General features: G+C 43.2%; 1 protein-coding gene across 1 annotated transcript in view; it reads left to right on the plus strand.

Moving 5' to 3' along the window:
* The first annotated feature begins 256 nt into the window (after window positions 1-256).
* The window catches only part of itpkcb (inositol-trisphosphate 3-kinase Cb), a 48,631-nt gene continuing 28,630 nt past the window's right edge, over window positions 257-20,257 (plus strand). The window contains exon 1 of the mRNA XM_034168330.1: window positions 257-1,465. Within this exon, the coding sequence (XP_034024221.1) occupies window positions 437-1,465 (1,029 nt within the window). The 5' untranslated portion in view covers window positions 257-436. The remainder of the gene's footprint in view (window positions 1,466-20,257) is intronic.

Below are 20,257 nucleotides of genomic sequence, written 5' to 3' on the forward strand. Positions count from 1 at the left end.
AGATTTACTTGCTGGAAAAAAAAAAGAACTTAAGAATGAATTTCAATGTAAAAGCAAAGTCCAGCCACAGGGGGGCAGTATTACACTGGAAAACACCAATGAAATAAGCCTCTGAAATTCAAAGACAATAAATTCCTAATGTAAATGGGATTCTTGAGCTGAAAACGGTGATTAATGAGAGTTTTGAGTTGATTGTGTGTTGATTTGGTGACTGATTGTGTTGTTATTGTTCGTGCAGTTGATTTGTGTCTGTTCTCACCGCAGATCTCGGCTGGTGGTTCTCACAGATCTGAACATGTGAAAAGGAAAGACGTGTCCCTGTCCGAAATCTCAAGGTTTAATAAATGGATTATGTGACTAATCCAGAGTCACAAGTACTTTCAAAACTAGACGCACACACTGAGGGCGTGTCCTGGTCTTTGCTACGGCAGCCACAATGGGCCAAACGCGTTCGGAGCTGTCGCACAGCGAGACCGCCAAACGGCTGCGGATCCACAGAATTCACAACAAAGCAGAGAGCCGGCGGAGTCACCAGCTGAACCGGAGTCCGACCAAACCCTGGCCGCCGTCTGCTGTGGAATCGACACAGCGGGAATCCGGAGAAGTAAAATCCTGTTGTGTAAAGAAAGCGGCGGATTCAGCGAGGCGCCGAGGACAGAAACCGAGCGACACGCTGGTGTCGGCGGCCGCAGAGCCCACGGGAGACCCCACGGGAGACCCCACGGGAGCCCTGGGTTTATTGGACAGATCATCCCGTCGCAAACATCAGAATAATGTGAACTCTTCGGACCGGTCTGGTGTGGAAACACGGAGAACTGAGTCTAAACCCGGCGGAGGGGACAATGCCTCGGACCCTCCGGTCGGAACCATGGAAGGTCAACCCGCGGGAGGAGACCAGCACCGCGCCGCGTCCGGGGGATCACCGCCGACTGATCTGAGTCCAGCCCCGGACACGCGCCGGGCTTCAGCATCGTGGTGGCTGCACCCAGATCAGCCTGTGTCCGTCAATCACACGGAGGGCGAAATGACCAAAACTGACCGCGACACAGTTTCCCGGCGGGCCGGAGCAGAAATCAGCTGCAGCCCACCAAATGGTCCTGATCAAACCCCACAGAGTGCTTCAGGAGGAGGCCAGAGCTTCCCAGGAACCATCCCCAAGCTCATCATCACCCGAGACCCCAGTCCCACCCGCATCTCGGACCCGCTGACCGTCCGATCGGAGCTCTCCCCCGGCTCGTGTCTGGATCCTCATCACGACGACGAGTCTCCGTGCTCGGACAGCGGCTGCGGAGGCTCCCCGGCGTTGATGCGCTCCCCGAGGAAGCTGTCCAATTCGTCGTCCCTCGGCCTGTCCTCCGCCTCGTCCTTCGAGGAATCAGAGGACGACGTCGCCGGAAGCGACATCGAGTCCAGTCTGTCCCCGGGCCGGCTTCAGTCCCCGTGCAGCTCGGACGATGGCACAGCGGTGAGTGTTCAGTCTCAGTACAGACAGTAATACACACAGGACACTGCCAGGTATGTCAGGTTGTGAACTCATGTCCATTGTGCCCTAATGCAGCCTCAGTCATTTTGATTGGCTGCCAAGTGTCATTACTTTAATGTCTGACAGACACCTCATTATAAGGTATTTATTTTGAATGATGGTGCTGAACCGTTTTCTATTGTTCTATTGTAACCAAACAGGATGACTACCCATGTACAACTGCATTGATAATACTTGATTTTATACATAGCTGCAGGGGTGGTTGCGCTTGGTTTCAGTTCGGAAGGTTCTGGGTTCAAATCCCACCCCTGCCACATTTCTCCATGTAATGTGGAGTTGCGTCAGGAAGGGCATCCGGCGTAAAACCTGTGCCAAATCAACATGCAGATCCACCTTGGATTTGCTGTGGCGACCCCGAGTGCAAACAAGGGAGCAGCCGAAGGGACTTACATACGTAGCTGCAGGGTCAAGGTTCGGGCTGATCCCACAGCCAATCATACATGTACGTTGGTTGGTAAGTGCAAAAAAACACTTTTACAAATGGCAGAACACTTTTACAAGGAGTCCCGAAACAAATTTTACAAATGACAAATTCTGATGGAAAGGGAATGTACCAAATGACAGATATTCTCCTTCTGTCAGAATCTGTCATTTGTAAAATTTCTCTTGGGGCTTCTTGTAAAATTGTTCTGCTGTTTGTAAAAGTGTTTTTGCACTTCCTAACCACCGTATACATGGCATATTTGATAACATCAAGATCTTATGACCCTTTGCAGAGTCTGAGATGCTATGGTGTAAGATGGTAGAGCCTGGGGCTTCTGAGGCAAAGGTCCTGCATTCAAATCCAAATCATATTAAGCATTTTCATATTTTTTTCCTACTTCAAATATAAAATGCATACATGACAACTACAAATATTTTGGATGTTTAAGATTGTCAATTCAAAAAGCAAGTTTGGCCAGACATAGGGATAGAAAACAAAAGGAAAGGTATGCAGCCTCATGATCACGTGACCTAGATTGACCAATCAGAAGCACTACATACAAATATAATTGTGTATTAACAAAACGTCTACGTGCGGATAGCCGATACCATCGTTGTGTTGCAGTATTTGTATGTTAGCGAAAAGTGTGGAAATCATTCACCTGACATGAGGCCCATACGGCCATCTGCAGCACAGGAGTGTACAGAGGCTTTTAGCAAAGTATACTAATTAAATTCTTCCTGTTAACCCAGAGTCTTTAATGAAGTGAAACAGTGTCATACTATGATCCCTTTCCACTCCTTGTTCTCAGCTTGTTATTGTTTGGTGCCTTGTCAGTCTATATGTTCCTAGTTCCTTTCAAATCCTTTGAAACACTCATGTTTTGAACATTCAGAGGTGTGCAAGAAGAGGAACCCATCGTGCACTGTGCAGCCACCTGCGGAACACTGGCACCGACTGGGCAGTTCAGGATTGTGCACCCATAATAGATTATGAATTGCAGATTTCAGTGCTACATTTAGAAGAGGGTCTGTGCATACGTCGCACATGTAGTGCTTGTTTAAATGACAGGAATAGAAAGTGGTATTTTCTCAAGTGGCTGAATCAAAGGAAGTCTGTGTGTAATATGTGCTCTTTAATGAACTCAGCCATATAACATTCTGTTCTTTAGTTGGAGAATGGGTGAGGTGTTGGTCACAGGCCGGTGAAAGGCAGCAGTAGTACCTGTGTGAAGCTGCCCCCCCTCACACCCACCATTCAAAATATTAAATAGCACTGTTGTTCTGTGTAAAAAAAAAAAAAAAAAAAAAAAAAGCCTAAGCTGTGAACACGTGAAAATAAGACGTAAAAACTATAAGTGGTAAATGGACTGCATTTATATAGCGCTTTTCCATCTGCATCAGATGCTCAAAGCATTTTACAATAATGCCTTACATTCACCCCGATGTGAGGGTGCTGCCATACAAGGTACTCACTACACACCAGGAGCAACCAGGGGATTAAGGACCTTGCACAAGGACCCTTAGTGATTTTTTTGGGTTAGGCTGGGATTTGAACTGAGGATCCTCTGGTCTCAAGCTCAACGCCTAACCACTAGACCATCACCTCCCCACTTCCCCCTATAAAAGCAGGAATGTTTATTTTAACAGCACAAACTTGGCACAAATGATAGAAACCACTTTGAGATTTGGACATGGAGGCGGGGGCTGCGTGACATCACGCGTGTGGAAAAATAAGGTAAAAACGTAAATACCATAAAAGCAAAAATGTTTATTTTAGCATGCGTCATTTCGGAGCTTCACCAGCGATTCAGTGGTTATCACCTTGTTTCTGCTTCAAACTGCACTCCAGTCATCATCATGTCTCAGCAACAGATATCTGAAGCTTTTGTACAACAATCATTTCCACATATATTCAGCATTATTTCATAATAAAAGACAGGAGACCGATCAGAGCTCCACAGCAGCATGTCTGAGTCTGACACTCTACACCCAAAGCGATCAAAGGGAATAATGTGATTATTAATCATCAAATGACAAAGTAAAACCTCTTAAATCATTCTAAAGTCAGTTTTAAGTAGAAATGAGGCGATAATCAATGAATTGCTACTGACGCTCCAAAATGAAGTATGTGCAGTGAAAGCAGGGGGAACCGATTTTTAGGGGGGGCTGTTCGGTCAGCGACACCGGCACAAATGATAGAGACTAGTTTAGAGCAATTTGGGCGTGGAGGGGGGCTATGTGACATCACGGGTCAGAATATGTATTTGTGAATTACTCAAAAGCTTTAACCACACAAATGAAATTTTTTATAGCACAAACAAACATCAGTGCCATTTTAATATTTTGAATTGGGGAGAGCAGCTTCATGCAGGTAGCAGCAGTATGTGTGGGAGCTGAACGCGTTTATTTGCTCATTATTTTATTTGAAACTTGTAGCCAAATGGCTTGTGTTACTCTGCTGGGGTATTTCCTTCTCATCACGTTTGTGGGTCAGTGGTCATGTATGTTTTGAGACAAATGCGACAGTCAGGAGTTCCTCCTGCTACTCCAAAATGCTGCTGTGGGCCCTGTGGTCTCCTCTGCAGTTTTTAGAGTAGAGATGATGCTGTTGGAGCCTTGGAATTATCAAGCAATTTTGCATGGGATAAGGAAAAGAGGAAGATGCGGCGGCGTACGTCAGAGGCTGAAAAGACAGGGTCTACGTCGGATTCCTCTGCCAACTGTAATGCTCTCAAATATTCAGTCACTTCACAATAAAATGGATGAACTGAGGGCCAAAATCAGGTTTGTGGCAAAGGAGAAAAACTCATGTGTGATTGCTCTCACTGAAACTTTGCTTAAAGAACATGACGCCGGCTATGAGCTGGACATTGCCTGGTTTGGCGAATCATATCTGCTTGACAGGAACTCCATCGTGACCGGTAGGTCATTTGGTGGGGGTGTGTGTCTGTAACGCGGTGGTTGTAAGAGCGACATTGTGTACACCAGATATTGAACTTCTGTTTCACTGCGGTCCTTTTACCTGCTGAGGGAATTCCCTCAGCTGTTTGTGACGCTTGTTTACATTCACCCGAAGGCCGATGCTGATGCAGCAACTCAGACAATCACAAACACAGTGCGACAGCTCCAAGGGATAAATGCCATGATATTATATTACTATTGTAATAAAACTGCAGAACACAAAGTAATCTAAAAAAAGAATAGGGAGAAGATCAAATCAAATTTGGTGTATTCCCTAAAAACTAAAAGAAGGAAAGTGGTTAATGTGCTTGGTTTCAGTTCAGAAGGTTCCAGGGTTCAAATCCCACCCCTGCCACATTTCTCCATGTAATGTGGAGTTGTGTCAGGAAGGGCATCCAGCGTAAAACCTGTGCCAATTCAACATGCAGATCCACCTTGGATTTGCTGTGGCAACCCTGAGTGCAAACAAGAGAGCAGCCGAAGGGACTTACTTACTTACAAGAGCAGGAGTCAATCTGAATGGGAGTGGGAGTCATTTTACCAGGAGTGGGGGCAGGATTTTTTTATTTACTCTGGCCCGTGATTGGGATGGGACAGGAATTTTTTTCTGTGGGAGTGGGATGGGATAGGAGTGAAAATCTACTCCTGGGTCACCCTCTAGTCAGTAGATGCCATCGAATGTCCTCAGGACTGTTTCAGCTGTACAGACTGGGACTTGTTTAAAGATGACTTTGTGGACTTACAGTCTCAGTTAGTTCATTATCATTTTATGTGAGCTTTTGTGAGGACTTGGTTATTTCCTGTAGATCCTTTTTTTACATATTCAAATAATAAACCTTGGTTTTCGAGGACAGTCAAAAATACGATTAATCAACTAAATGAAGTTTAACCAAGGGAATCTGGCTCTGTGTAAATATTTACAAAAAAAGTGAAAAAGGACATTAAGCTTGCTGAACTAAATTCTAAGAATAAAGCGCAGAACCTTTTCAGATCTGGCAGTTCAGGGCCCACTTGGAAGGAAGACAAATCTATGTAGGGGATGTGTGGGAGAGTGAGCCCCCCCAGAGAACAAAAGAATAGCTGTCTCCCCCCCCCCCCCCCCCCGACACACATGCACACAATTTCAACATCTTCGTGTGTTTCTTTTTATTCTTGTATGTTAAACACATTTTATATATATTTATGTGTTTTTAGAGAACTGTCTATGCATTTATACATTTTACAGTCTTTGTAAATATTTTACATTTTTTTTAAAGAACTTTCTGTTCTTCTATTTTTTACCTTTAGTCATATTTTAAACATTGTTTTTTTTCACATTTAAACATCTCTGTGTGTTTTTAAATGTCTTTGACATAAGTAACGCATTTTAACATAAATAATATTAATTAAACTTCTATACATATTTAGTCTCTCATCTAGTCTCACCTCTTGTTTAGTGCGAGGAATGAGTCTGGGTCTTTGACACACACAGGTGGCTGATGCAGGGATGCACTGTGGAGAGGAACAAACAAATATCGCCCTCTACTTTCTTCTTTTTTTGGTTGCACCCAGCTGTCTTCTCTCTGGTAAACTTGCGCACTAAAAATGTATCCATTTTGCTCCTGGCATGTTAGCTAACAATGCTTTCTTTTTCCTTCCCCCCCCCTTCTTCTTTTGTTGGTTAACAGTGTTTACAGTTATTTTTTGTGCCCCCCTCTTAAAGAATTCTGGCGCCCTGGGGAGGGGGGGCGGGGGTGTCATGCCTCTGTTTGAAAACCACTGTTTTAGATAGCACGTGTGATTTTAATCTTTCTAACAAATTGAATAGATTTTAATAATTGTTGTAATGTTGTTTTTAGTACATTGTCTGTTTTTAGTAGTGTTATCCATGAACAACAGAATGGTGTGTATGCTGGTAAAGCCGTAGTCTTGAAACATGTTTGGGGAGTTGAGGAGAGAAAAAGTTCCAGGCTCGATAGTGTTGGGGGTCATATTCTGAAGAATTGTGCAGAACAGCTGGTGGATCTATTTGGTTTTATTTTTAGGAGATCTCTTGAGCTCTGTAAGGTACATCATCTTTGGAAATCATCAACTATTGTACCTGTGCCAAAAAAAAAAAGTCTCCAAAGGAGCTTAATGACTTCAGACCTTTCACCCTTACATCACTTGTCATCAAAACTTTTGAGAAAATCATCAAGGTCGTGCTTGTGGAAAAAGTTAAGTCAAACTTGGATCCACTTCAGTTTGCCTTTCAGTCAGGAAAGGGTGTTGATGCTGTTGACAGCCTGCTGAACCTGATCTTAACAATCCAGAGGGTGCAGGTTCTCCAGTGTGGCTTGTGTTGATGAATTGTTCCTTAGCTTTTAACTGCATCCAGCCCTACATTTTGGCAAACAGGATTAAGTTAAGGTTATTATATGGGTTACTGCCTAGTGCTTATCAAGGGGGAGCCAGGGTATGGTTTAGACTGTTGCAGTGTCAGTCTGTTTTGTGTTATTTATGCTGTGTTGTCTCTCTGTTGGTCTACTACATAGATTATTTTTATTGAACTGTGAAGGTATGTCTATGCACCACAGCAGAGTCCAAGAAATATTTCCGTATGGGACAATAAAGTGCAAATCCCCATAATATTGAGCCCAGTCTGATCTGTTGGCTTATTGATTTCTTGACCAATAGGTTCCAGATGGTTCCAGATGGACCCGATGGTCAAAATATTGCACAAGTCATTCAGTTTTACCAGCAGACTGCAGTTTGCATTATCATAGAGTACCATTCACCATAATGAACAAGACTTAAACCTCCATTAAAGTCACACCATATAAATAAGTGCTCACTATCCGTGATGTGAAATTCCATTGAGTAGGAGCATTTCTGGGCAACCTTGAGCAGCCTGCAGACTCAAGAAAAGACATCTTCTTTGTGGATTTTGAGAAAAATGTGGCAAACCCAGAGAGTGATGCAAAAAAATATTCTGCACTCAGATAAGCATTTAGCCCCCTGAGACAGAACCAGATTCAGTCTGTGTGCATAGCATTAATGCACAAACATTGCACTGGGGGCTATTGCTTTAACTTTGAGAGCTGAAGCCATGACAGCAGCCATGGCTTCTTCGTAAGGAAGACTATCAAATGGCTTCGCCAAAATCCGGTCCAACATTCAAATTGTCTGCCATTATGTGCAGCTTGCTACCTAGCTAGCTCGCTAGCTGGGACTGGCGCGAGGCTAGTGTGAAGTTTGTCCAGCTGTGAGTGCTTTGTGACAGTGGAGGAGCTCAGCAGCACCCGCTGCTCGGTAGGGAGAGAAACTGCGATAGAAGTCAGTCTCCAAACACAAGCAGCTACAAAAAAAAACAAACACCAGAAATAGAAGCTCGATTTGTCACTAGTCATTTTTAACAAAGAAAATGCTGCTAAGAGGATTAGGAAAGTCTCCGGTTCAACTCAGAACAGAATGAAAATTAAAAAATGCTCCCACTGATGTTTACACCAAAAGATCACTGATTCGCTCATTTCACTGTCAATCAAAAAGGGATTCAGCCTCAGACAGATCATCCAATCATCATGCAGAAGCTGAGCGTCCGGGCCAGCCGAGGCCAGCCCACTGCCCCATAGACCCCCAGAGACGCTGAGTGTCAAATGGGCGGGACAAAGCCCAGCATTTATCCAATGACTCGTCTCGTTTCGCTGCAGTCTTTGCTTCGCTATTGAACTCTCAGCGTCCACACTGTTTAAAGCACTGTGAAGCTGCGGGAATGAGTGAGAGGACAGCCGCGTCGTTACCAGTGATAAGAAGCTGATTCTGAACAAACGTTGAGCACGTTGTAGCGCATATTTAGTCAATGACGTGTACACACAACAGTAGTATATATTTGATGACTTATTTTTTGACATTTTAGGGGAAGCTGAGCTTCCCTTGCAGTCTTAGAGCAATTGCCTCTGTCGTAGTGTAGTTCTTGGTAGTCAACATTTCAATGACTGTTACAGCGTTCCACTGGTGGAACGGCGTCGGCGTGTATTATGGGGCTACCATTCTGTTGGCTAACACAGCTCAATGTTATCTGAGGACAGTGGATTGTACAGGCGCCAGATGCGTGCCTCCCACCATGGGAGGGGGAGGATGGGGGCGCCGCTCCGCCGTAACGTAACCATGAACCCCCCCCCCGTCAGGATCCCCCCCCCCCGTTTTTTTTGTGTTTTTTTTTCCCTGTTCGGTCGTGCCCCGCCCCCCGCGATGCTGCCCGGTCGGCCCGCCTCCAGGACCGCCCCTGCCTTGTACCATGAGTAAGCTATAATCTCTCCACCTAGTCCTGGGTCTTCCCCAGGGTCTCCTCCCAGATGGACGTGCCTGGAACACCTCCCTTGGGAGGCGCCCAGGAGGCATCCTTACCAGATGCCTGAACCACCTCAGCTGGCTCCTTTCAACGCAAAGGAGCAGCGACTCTACTCCGAACTCCCCTCGGGTGACCGAACTTCTCACCCTATCTTTGTTTGCAATCTGTAATCGCAAATAAAGGTTTCTGTAGCAAATATTAAGGTTTGTTTATCTATTGTATCAAATACTTCATGCAATAAAATGCAAATGAATTATTTAAAAATCATACAATGTGATTTTCTGATTTTTTTATTTTTATTTTTTATTTTTATTCTGTCTCTCACAGTTGAAGTGTACCTATGATAAAAATTACAGACCTCTCCATTCTTTGTAGATGGGAAAACTTGCAAAATTGGCAAATACTTATTTGCCTCACTGTATATGACTGGTGTGTGTGTGTGTGTGTGTGTGTGTCTAAACTATTGGCTGTACATTTTTTGCCCTTCAGGGGCATTGAAGTTGAAATAAGTTTCATCTTAAATGATGAAATACAAACAGTTTTCCCAGCTGTTGTGAAGATTATATGGTCACTAGTTTAGTAAACAGTCTCAAAGTTTCAAATATTTCCTCCCTCTGAACTCCCAGATTCAGTTTAAAGTCTCAAACTACGAAGACGATGCCCGCCCCCCCTTTGAGTCAAGAGACTTTAATACCTCTGAGTTTGAGGTATGCACTGGAGCATCCAGGTCATTACACTATAACTTCAGTAATTCCCTTTTTCAGGTGCTAGCATATAATATAATGCCCATGTGTTTTATGTTGGCGTTAGGGTGTGGGTGGAGGTGGGTGGAGGGAGGACCTCCTCTACCCAAACAATCCCCGCCCCCGAGAAGAGAAGCTCCTGCACGTTGCCTTTTTTGGAATACTAATGGAAGCCATTTCCTGCAACTTCATAAGCGGAAGAGACTTGGAAAAAACAGCTTATGAAAAAAGAGATTCTGATTGGTTGCCCACAAATTGAAAAAAAAAAAAAACACTAAACAAAAAAATAAGCAAATAAAATAAACTTATAGGCACGTATCAATCTTGCTTATTTATTTATTGTTATATTTGTATGACACATGCTTTTTTGTACATTTGTGTAATTTTTTAACACAGTAATAGATTAATTTTGAACTGTTTTCTCAATGAAAGCGTGAGCTTTTCTTCCATTGTAGAACTGATGAGTGCCGCCCCCCCCATTTGACTGCCGTAAAGATGATGATGATGATGATGCAAGACAGAAGTGTCTCTCCTCTTAACAAGTACAACTACTACTACCAAAGTGCTCAATACCCTATGTCACTCCCCATATGTCGAAGTATATGTGCACCATGTTTGGCTCAGTTCTGCAGTACAAAAGTGTCTCTCCCCTTAACAACAACAACAACAACTACTACTACTGCTTTTATTACTACTATTAGTGAAGTGCTCAATATCCTTTGTCACTCCCCGTACGTCAAAGTACATGTGTGCCAAGTGTGATAGAATTCTGAGGTGCCGTTTGGAAAGGAGAGGGACATATACACACATACAGTTGTCTCTTAGCATATAGATGTATATGCCTCTCATTTTATTGGTGTAATTATTGTGTGGACAACCAATTATAGCTCCAAAGTTTTTTGTTATTGTTGGGATGGTGGTGGGGCCATGTACGGGGTGTGATTATTTCATGGTGGAGGTGACAGGATTTCTAATGAATGTGCCAATATGAATTAAATGCAAAACAATTTTGAAGTAAATGGTGCTACATGTGGGTACTAACAACAACAAAAACCCTACATGGCTAAGGGCCCTAGCAACATTTAGCAAGAATGAACAGGAATCAAGCCAAATCAGCCGGAATGGGAAAAAAAGCCAAACATTGAGACACATTCGGGAGGGACAGATATTACAGCTGTGTATGAATGCCTGTTGAACATGTAGAATGTGGGCAGAACCCGCCTTGACTGAGCCATGCACAGTCCGTGTGCATGCCCACGAATGCGGTCCAAATGTAGTTTGAACACAGTATGAGTACTTACAACCCCAATTCCAGTGAAGTTGGGATGTTGTGTAAAATGTAAATAAAACAGAATACAATGATTTGCAAATCCTCTTCAACCTATATTCAATTGAATTCACCACAAAGACAAGATATTTAATGTTCAAACTGATAAACTTTATTGTTTTTTTGCAAATATTTGCTCATTTTGAAATGGATGCCTGCAACACATTTCAAAAGAGTTGGGACGGGGCAACAAAAGACTGGGAAAGTTGATGAATGCTCAAAGAACACCTAATTGGAAACATGTGAGTGTCATGAGTGGGTATAAAAGGAGCATCCCCAAAAGGCTCAACCATTCACAAGCAAAGATTGGGCGAGGATCACCACTTTGTGAACAACTGCATGAAAAAATAGTCCAACAGTTTAAGGACAATGTTTCTCAACATTTAATTGCAAGGAATTTAGGGATTCCATCATCTACAGTCCATAATATAATCAGAAGATTCAGAGTATCTGGAGAACTTTCTACATGTAAGCGGCAAGGCCGAAAACCAACACTGAATGCCCGTGACCTTTGATCCCTTAGGCGGCACGACATTAAAAACCAACATCATTGTGTAAAGGATCTTACTGCGTGGGCTCAGGAACACTTCAGAAAACCATTGTCAGTTAACACAGTTCATCGCTACATCTACAAGTCCAAGTTAAAACTCTACCATGCAAAGCAAAAGCCATACATCAACAACATCCAGAAACGCCGCCGCCTTCTCTGAGCCTGAGCTCATTTGAAATGGACAGACGTGAAGTGGAAAAGTGTGCTGTGGTCTGATGACTTGTCGTGTCCTCCGGACAAAAGAGGAAAAAGACCATCCAAATTGTTACCAGTGCAAAGTTCAAAAGCCAGCATCTGTGATGTATGGGGGTGTGTTAGTGCCCATGGCATGGACAACTTACACATCTGTGATGGCACCATCAATGTTGAAAGGTACATCCAGGTCTTGGAGCAACATATGCTGCTATCCAAGCAATGTCTTTTTCAGGGACGTCCCTGCTTTTTTCAGCAAGACAATGTCAGGCCACATTCTGCACGTGTTACAACAGCGTGGCTTCTAGGGATGTGAATCGTACAACAACTCACAATTCAATTCGATTCCGATTCTTGGGGTGACGATTCGATTCAGAATTGATTTTTGATTCAAAGAGCTCTGAGAAATAGTTACATTACTTAAAAAATGTTTGTTTAAGAAAATGCAGCTTTGCAAGGTTAATTAAGTGATTCTAGATGTACATTTACCTATCTGCTTTGCTCGTTCGGAGTTGACTGCCAGTTTAGCGAAGCGCTGGTCAGTAGTCGGCAGAGACCGCTGCTCCGCTTCTTTTAGCTCCAGGTGATGACGTAGCATGTGGGCTTGCGGATTTGAAGTGTTTCCGAAGTACTTAACTTTCATTTTGCAGATTTTGCACACTGCATAAGTCATGTCAAGTCTTACGCAGCAAATAATAAAATCCAAAATGCGCCCAAACATTTGCCTTCAGCAAAGACGGTGCTGGCTGAATTAGCTCATCATCCGCCATGCTAAGCTTCAGCTCACGAATGTTTGAAGCACGCCGGACCCCCCCGCCCCTCGCGGGGACGCTGTAGTACGGAGGCCATTGCCTGACAAACAGTACATGCAGCGAGTAAGCAAGGAAATGTTTAATAAAATGCTTTTTAAAATCGATTCTTGGACATTTTGGATCGATTCAGAGTCGTAATAAATAAGAATCATGATTCAGACAACAAATAACATGTCATTCAAACCATCAACATGTCTATTAGACCCCATTCCTACCAGGCTGCTCAAGGAAGCCCTACCATTATTTAATGCTTCGATCTTAAATATGATCAATCTATCTTTATTAGTTGGCTATGTACCACAGGCTTTTAAGGTGGCAGTAATTAAACCATTACTTAAAAAGCCATCACTTGACCCAGCTGTCTTAGCTAATTATAGGCCAATCTCCAACCTTCCTTTTCTCTCAAAAAGTCTTGCAAGGGTAGTTGTAAAACAGCTAACTGATCATCTGCAGAGGAATGGTCTATTTGAAGAGTTTCAGTCAGGTTTTAGAATTCATCATAGTACAGAAACAGCATTAGTGAAGGTTACAAATGATCTTCTTATGGCCTCAGACAGTGGACTCATCTCTGTGCTTGTTCTGTTAGACCTCAGTGCTACTTTTGATACTGTTGACCATAAAATTTTATTACAGAGATTAGAGCATGCCATAGGTATTAAAGGCACTGCGCTGCGGTGGTTTGAATCATATTTATCTAATAGATTACAATTTGTTCATGTAAATGGGGAATCTTCTTCACAGACTAAGGTTAATTATGGAGTTCCACAAGGTTCTGTGCTAGGACCAATTTTATTCACTTTATACATGCTTCCCTTAGGCAGTACCGTATTTTCCGGACTATAAGTCGCACCGGAGTATAAGTCGCACCAGCCACTTTATCCATTATAAAGAAAAATAAACCATAAATAAGTCGCACCGGAGTATAAGTCGCACCAGCCACTTTATCCATTATAAAGAAAAATAAACCATAAATAAGGTCCACTGGACTATAAGTCCCATGGACATACAGGTATGTTAACATGAAAAGTTCAGATGATAATATTGTGACGGCTACCGTTTTCGGATGCATATTTCACCAGTCGCAACTTGTAATCTGCAGAGTATGATTTTCTTTTTGGTGGCATTTTTTCGGGCCTTCTCCGTTGTCTTATGTTATCAGTAACGTTAAAATTTTTATTTTTCTATGGTAGTCAGAAGTCGCAGGAACAGTCACACAAGCCTCGAGTGCCCTCTCGTGAGCTGCATTTTACCTACAGATATGTTTGTATTTTGCGGACCACATTGCGAGCCGAACCATGCAGCACCTACCTGCGCAGCTCATGACCGCCCAGCGGTGTCGATCCAGCTCCTTCCAAGTGCAGACGCTAATCCTCCGCCGTCGCTCAGTGCTCCCATGCAGCTCTCAGCGTCCACTCTGCTCACACTGATATCCAAGGGTTGAAGCTGTCTTGTTAGCCGTCCCGGAATAAACACCATGTTCGTCTGCTTCAAACGCTTTTCACAATCATCGACGCCAGCTCCTTCCAAGTGCACACGCTAATCCTCCGCCGTCGCTCACCCAATGCTCCCACGCAGCTGTCAGCGTCAACTTAAACACTCTGCTCACATTGATATCCAAGGGTTGAAGCTGTTCTGTTCGCCATGCCGGAATAACAGCAAGCACCGTGTTCGTCAGCTTCACACGCTGTGGGTGAGGTGAGGAATACGCATCCAAAGTTCTGTTCTCTGATTGGTTATCGCGACCAGCGTGAACTATAGGATGGCCGTCATACTACAGTGCCCATGATGCATTGCATTTCCTTTTCCGGTGGCCATTTTAAAACATAGATCGACTCTGTCACGTAAAATTGTTTTGTTACAGTAAATTAATTGAGATCCTACCGGTATATTTTTCATTTATAAGTCGCACCGGAGTATAGGTCGCACCCCCGGCCAAAACATGTAAAAAATTGCGACTTATAGTCCGGAAAATACGGTATTATTAGACGGCATTGCTTAAATTTTCATTGTTACGCAGATGATACCCAGCTTTATCTATCCATGAAGCCAGAGGACACACACCAATTAGCTAAACTGCAGGATTGTCTTACAGACATAAAGACATGGATGACCTCTAATTTCCTGCTTTTAAACTCAGATAAAACTTAAGTTATTGTACTTGGCCCCACAAATCTTAGAAACATGGTGTCTAACCAGATCCTTACTCTGGATGGCATTACCCTGACCTCTAGTAATACTGTGAGAAATCTTGGAGTCATTTTTGATCAGGATATGTCATTCAAAGCGCATATTAAACAAATATGTAGGACTGCTTTTTTCCATTTACGCAATATCTCTAAAATTAGAAAGGTCTTGTCTCAGAGTGATGCTGAAAAACTAATTCATGCATTTATTTCCTCTAGGCTGGACTATTGTAATTCATTATTATCAGATTGTCCTAAAAGTTCCCTGAAAAGCCTTCAGTTAATTCAAAATGCTGCAGCTAGAGTACTAACGGGGACTAGAAGGAGAGAGCATATCTCACCCATATTGGCCTCTCTTCATTGGCTTCCTGTTAATTCTAGAATAGAATTTAAAATTCTTCTTCTTACTTATAAGGTTTTGAATAATCAGGTCCCATCTTATCTTAGGGACCTCATAGTACCATATCACCCCAATAGAGCGCTTCGCTCTCAGACTGCAGGCTTACTTGTAGTTCCTAGGGTTTGTAAGAGTAGAATGGGAGGCAGAGCCTTCAGCTTTCAGGCTCCTCTCCTGTGGAACCAGCTCCCAATTCGGATCAGGGAGACAGACACCCTCTCTACTTTTAAGATTAGGCTTAAAACTTTCCTTTTTGCTAAAGCTTATAGTTAGGGCTGGATCAGGTGACCCTGAACCATCCCTTAGTTATGCTGCTATAGACTTTAGACTGCTGGGGGGTTCCCATGATGCACTGTTTCTTTCTCTTTTTCCTCTGTATGCACCACTCTGCATTTAATCATTAGTGATTGATCTCTGCTCCCCTCCACAGCATGTCTTTTTCTTGGTTCTCTCCCTCAGCCCCAACCAGTCCCAGCAGAAGACTGCCCCTCCCTGAGCCTGGTTCTGCTGGAGGTTTCTTCCTGTTAAAGGGAGTTTTTCCTTCCCACTGTCGCCAAGTGCTTGCTCACAGGGGGTCGTTTTGACCGTTGGGGTTTTTACGTAATTATTGTATGGCCTTGCCTTACAATATAAAGCACCTTGGGACAACTGTTTGTTGTGATTTGGCGCTATATAAATAAAATTGATGATGATTCAGACGTGAATCGATTTTTTCCGACACCCCTAGTGGCTTCGTAGTAAAAGAGTGCTGGTACTAGCCTGGCCTGCCTGCAGTTCAGACCTGTCGCCCGTTGAAAATGTGTGGCGCATTATGAAGCGCAAAATACAACAGAGACCCCGGACTGTTGAACAACTGAAGTTGTACATCAAGCAAGAATAGGAAAGAATTCCACCTACAAAGCTTCAAGAATTCGTGTCCTCAGTTCCCAAATGCTTATTGACTGAAAGGTGATGTAACACAGTGGTAAACATACCACTGTCCCAGCTTTTTTGAAACGTGTTGCAGGCATCCATTTCAAAATGAGCAAATATTTGCACATAAACAATAAAGTTTATCAGTTAAATATCTTGTTTTTGTGGTGTATTCAACTGAATATAGGTTGAAGAGGATTTGCAAATCATTGTATTCTGTTTTTATTTACATTTCACACCACGTCCCAAATTCATTGGAATTGGGGTTGTAGACTGCTGTCAGACTGTAGTAAGAATAAGAAGAATGCACATCGACTGCCGTATGGGTGCACTTCGAGCATCACCCGAGGTCTAGGTGGAAGGCATGAAAGGGGAGGAGTGTGGCAGAGTGAGCGCTGTCGTCTATCTTTTGAAGACCTGCCGTGTCACCCTGCTGGATTTCAAATGAAATCCAACCTACATACTGATGACATGTAACCCAGGGTCCACTAACAATCACATCGCTGTTGTGCATGTTTGCGCATGTGGTCAGATCATTATGGCCATCAGATCATTGACGTGCACACTCGTTATTACCGGTGTGGCAGTTATAGCCAACAGCCCGCGATGCATTGCAGATAACCCATATGTAGCAGAACCTGGATTACATATATCAGGCCATATGTTGGATATCATACGTAAAACTGAAAAGTGCAAAGGCAGGTGTGGTTTATGCTACACATAACGGACCCTCTGAACCTTGCGAATGGGTACTTTGTGCCTTGACGTGCAGCGGGGCGTCCCGCTGTCTGGCTGGATTTAAAGCATTGTGCTACTGGATGCCGCCACATATCAAATATTTATGTCAGAGCGGACAGCACATTTGCGCTCGGTACTTCGCTGTTGTCGGAATCGGAATCGCCTTTATTGTCATTGTAATTTGCATTGCAACGAGATTTGAGTGCAACTCCAAAAAGGTACTTTCTGTGGTGCGAGTAATTTTTAGCCTAATAAAAGATAATAAAATTTAACAATAAATTGTTCAGAGTATATGTACAACTAAATAAACATAAGAAAAGGTAAATAAGTAAAATGTAAAAACGAGAATTATATACAACTGTGGAATCATATTGCACATGGTTTACAGATATTGCACAAGAAACTTGTGTGAAAGGTGTGGATTAGAGTGATTTGTTTTTGTTCAGAGCAGTGATTGCTCTGGGGAGAAAGCTGTCCCTGAGTCTGTTTGTCCTAGTTTTAATTGACCTATACCGTTGGCCGGAGGGTAGTAGGTCAAACAGGTGGTTGCTGGGGTGGGATGTGTCTTTGCTGATGCTGGAAGCTCTGCTGAGGTAGCGAGAGCTGGCAGTGTCTTCCAGGCTGGGCAGAGAGCAACCAGTGATCCCCTGGGCCGTTTTGATCACCCTCTGCAGCGCTCTCCTGTCTGCTGCTGTGCAACCCCTGTACCACACTGTGATGCTCACCAAAACAGATCAAATCCAGGCTTGCATCTCAGATGTACTTTCTGGCAATTTGTAGCTAAACTTTCAGGTCTCCTCCTCTATACCACTTCATCATGAAGATGGATAACTGGTGATACAAAATGCAAAGCTTGCACTGTGCACAATTTCTCCAATCACAGCCACATAAGCCTGTAACTTCTTCTGGGTTGTCTGGGTGTCTTGTTGGCTTTCCTCACTCTTCTACTTCTTGCACAGTCACTCAGTTTTTGAGAACTGTCTAGTCCATGCAGATTTACCATAAAGTGCCATACTGTTTATATTTCTTTGTAATTAATGTAAATAAAGTCCGAGACATATTCAGCGGCAGCTTTACCATCAGAGAGCCTCGTCCACAACTACCACAAAAGACTCCAAGCTGTCGATGTTAAAGGGGCAATACACAGTATTAAGAACAGGGGTATGTAAACTTTTGATCAGGGTCATTTGGGTAGTTCTCTTGTCATTTTGATTTTAAAAAGAGGAAACACAGTTGTTTGACAATAAATGACTTCACCCAACCACTAACCATGAGTGAAAACTTAAAAAAAAAAAAAAAAAACTTTTTAAAAAAAGTGAAAAGTTTTTGTGTTGTCATTCATATTCTCTTAAGAATGGCCAAAAAAGCAAAAATTCTGCCAGGGTATGTAAACGTTTGAGCACAACTGTATATGCTTGGTCCTGGGAGACCCTGGCTGTTTTGAAGCTAGTTTAAAAGTCTAACCAGTTTGCCTTTGTGGAAACCCCACGGTGACAACATTAGCAAAGGAGCCAAGCATTTTTTTTTTCAATTTTTAGATCTAGAACTCCAATCCAGACAAGGCATACTTTTTAGTTTTGATATGGACCTACATCTGTATTTTACATTTTTGACTGTGAGTTTGCCAACTCTGAGGGTTGCCTAAAAATGCCCTCTAAATTTTATGGGAGTCACTTAATTTTTTTACACTTGAGAATGCCTTCTGATGAATTCTATTTTTTTTTTTTTTTTTTACTTCATGGTCCATAGACTATTTTAGGTTTTTTCTGGATTGGTTTATGTGTTAGGCACTTTTATTTGCAGGATTTCAAGGTGGAATATCATGAACTCTCGTGTGCAAAACCATGGGCCAGTGCTCCTACACTGTGGGCCACTAACTTGTAAATTCTACTGGCCCTGTGGGCCAGTGGGACAAATTGGTTTATGTCAAGCCCTGTATGATGTGTATTACAGCTGTGGCACCCCGTTCAAATGCGCTGCGCCACTGAAATGCATTGACACACTGTGGAACAGCGGTGTGGGACAGTGCATCTGCACATGGTCTTACCACTATGATGACCATAATATTACAGATACATTATCTAAGTAACCTATGAGAGGGACTGACAATGTATCTGTGATAATATGATTATTACCGATGTAACACCCCGTCCAGATGACCACGCTGCCCTGCGGCTCTGAGACACATTGACTCACAGAAACACACGGCGTTTTCGGTATGATTGTGCAATGTTCAAGTCTACTTCACAAAATGGATGCATACCATAGTCTTTGCAAATTACAACATTTCCTTTGCACACCCTGAACGGGATGTACTGGTGGTGCTGTCCGGGACATGCCGGCAGGATTTGACGTGCCTGACCATGGTGAATGTCTCTCAAGCCAGATCAAACTGTGAGAGTATTTAGAACACAGTCAAAATGCAGTTAGAGGCCACCTCGACTGCCGTTTGATCTTTTTCCACATTGAACGCACCTCGAAAGTAGAGAGCATGTGCTCTACGTTTGGGCTGGCCGTTCGACTGTGCCTGAGTGTTTGGAGTGCACTCAGACTGCTCAGTTTAAAATTTTCAATTTATTTTTGTTTATATAGCGCCAAATCACAACAAAGTTGCCTCAAGGCGCTTCACACAAGTAAGGTCTAACCCCAAGACAACCCCAAGAGCAAGCACACAGGCAACAGTGGTAAGGAAAAACTTCCTCTGATGATTTGAGGAAGAAACCTCAGGCAGACTGGACTCAAAGGGGTGACCCTCTGCTTGGGCCATGCTACCGGCACAATTTACAAAACAATTCACAACACGAATACGTGTATACAGGAAATGCTGTCTGAGGTTTTGAATTGCGCCTTGACTTTGCCCAAATGGAGGTCGAATTTTCATTTGGACAGCATTCTGGTTCATTTGGCCTCTAGTGTAACGGGCATAGAACAAATAACACAGTCCAGATAGAGGCTGCTATATTTCAGGTGGTGCTGTTCTCGTCACTCTTTCTGAATGCTAGATTTTCATCTGCTAGATTCCTATTTTCAACAGTATTTGGTTATAAGTTCCTTCGGCTGCTCCCTTATTTGCACTTGGGGTCGCCACAGCAAATCCAAGGTGGATCTGCATGTTGAATTGGCTTTATGCCAGATGCCCTTCCTGACGCAACTCCACATTACAT

Source organism: Thalassophryne amazonica, chromosome 4, assembly GCF_902500255.1.
Source record: "Thalassophryne amazonica chromosome 4, fThaAma1.1, whole genome shotgun sequence".
In the NCBI taxonomy this organism is placed as follows: domain Eukaryota; kingdom Metazoa; phylum Chordata; class Actinopteri; order Batrachoidiformes; family Batrachoididae; genus Thalassophryne; species Thalassophryne amazonica.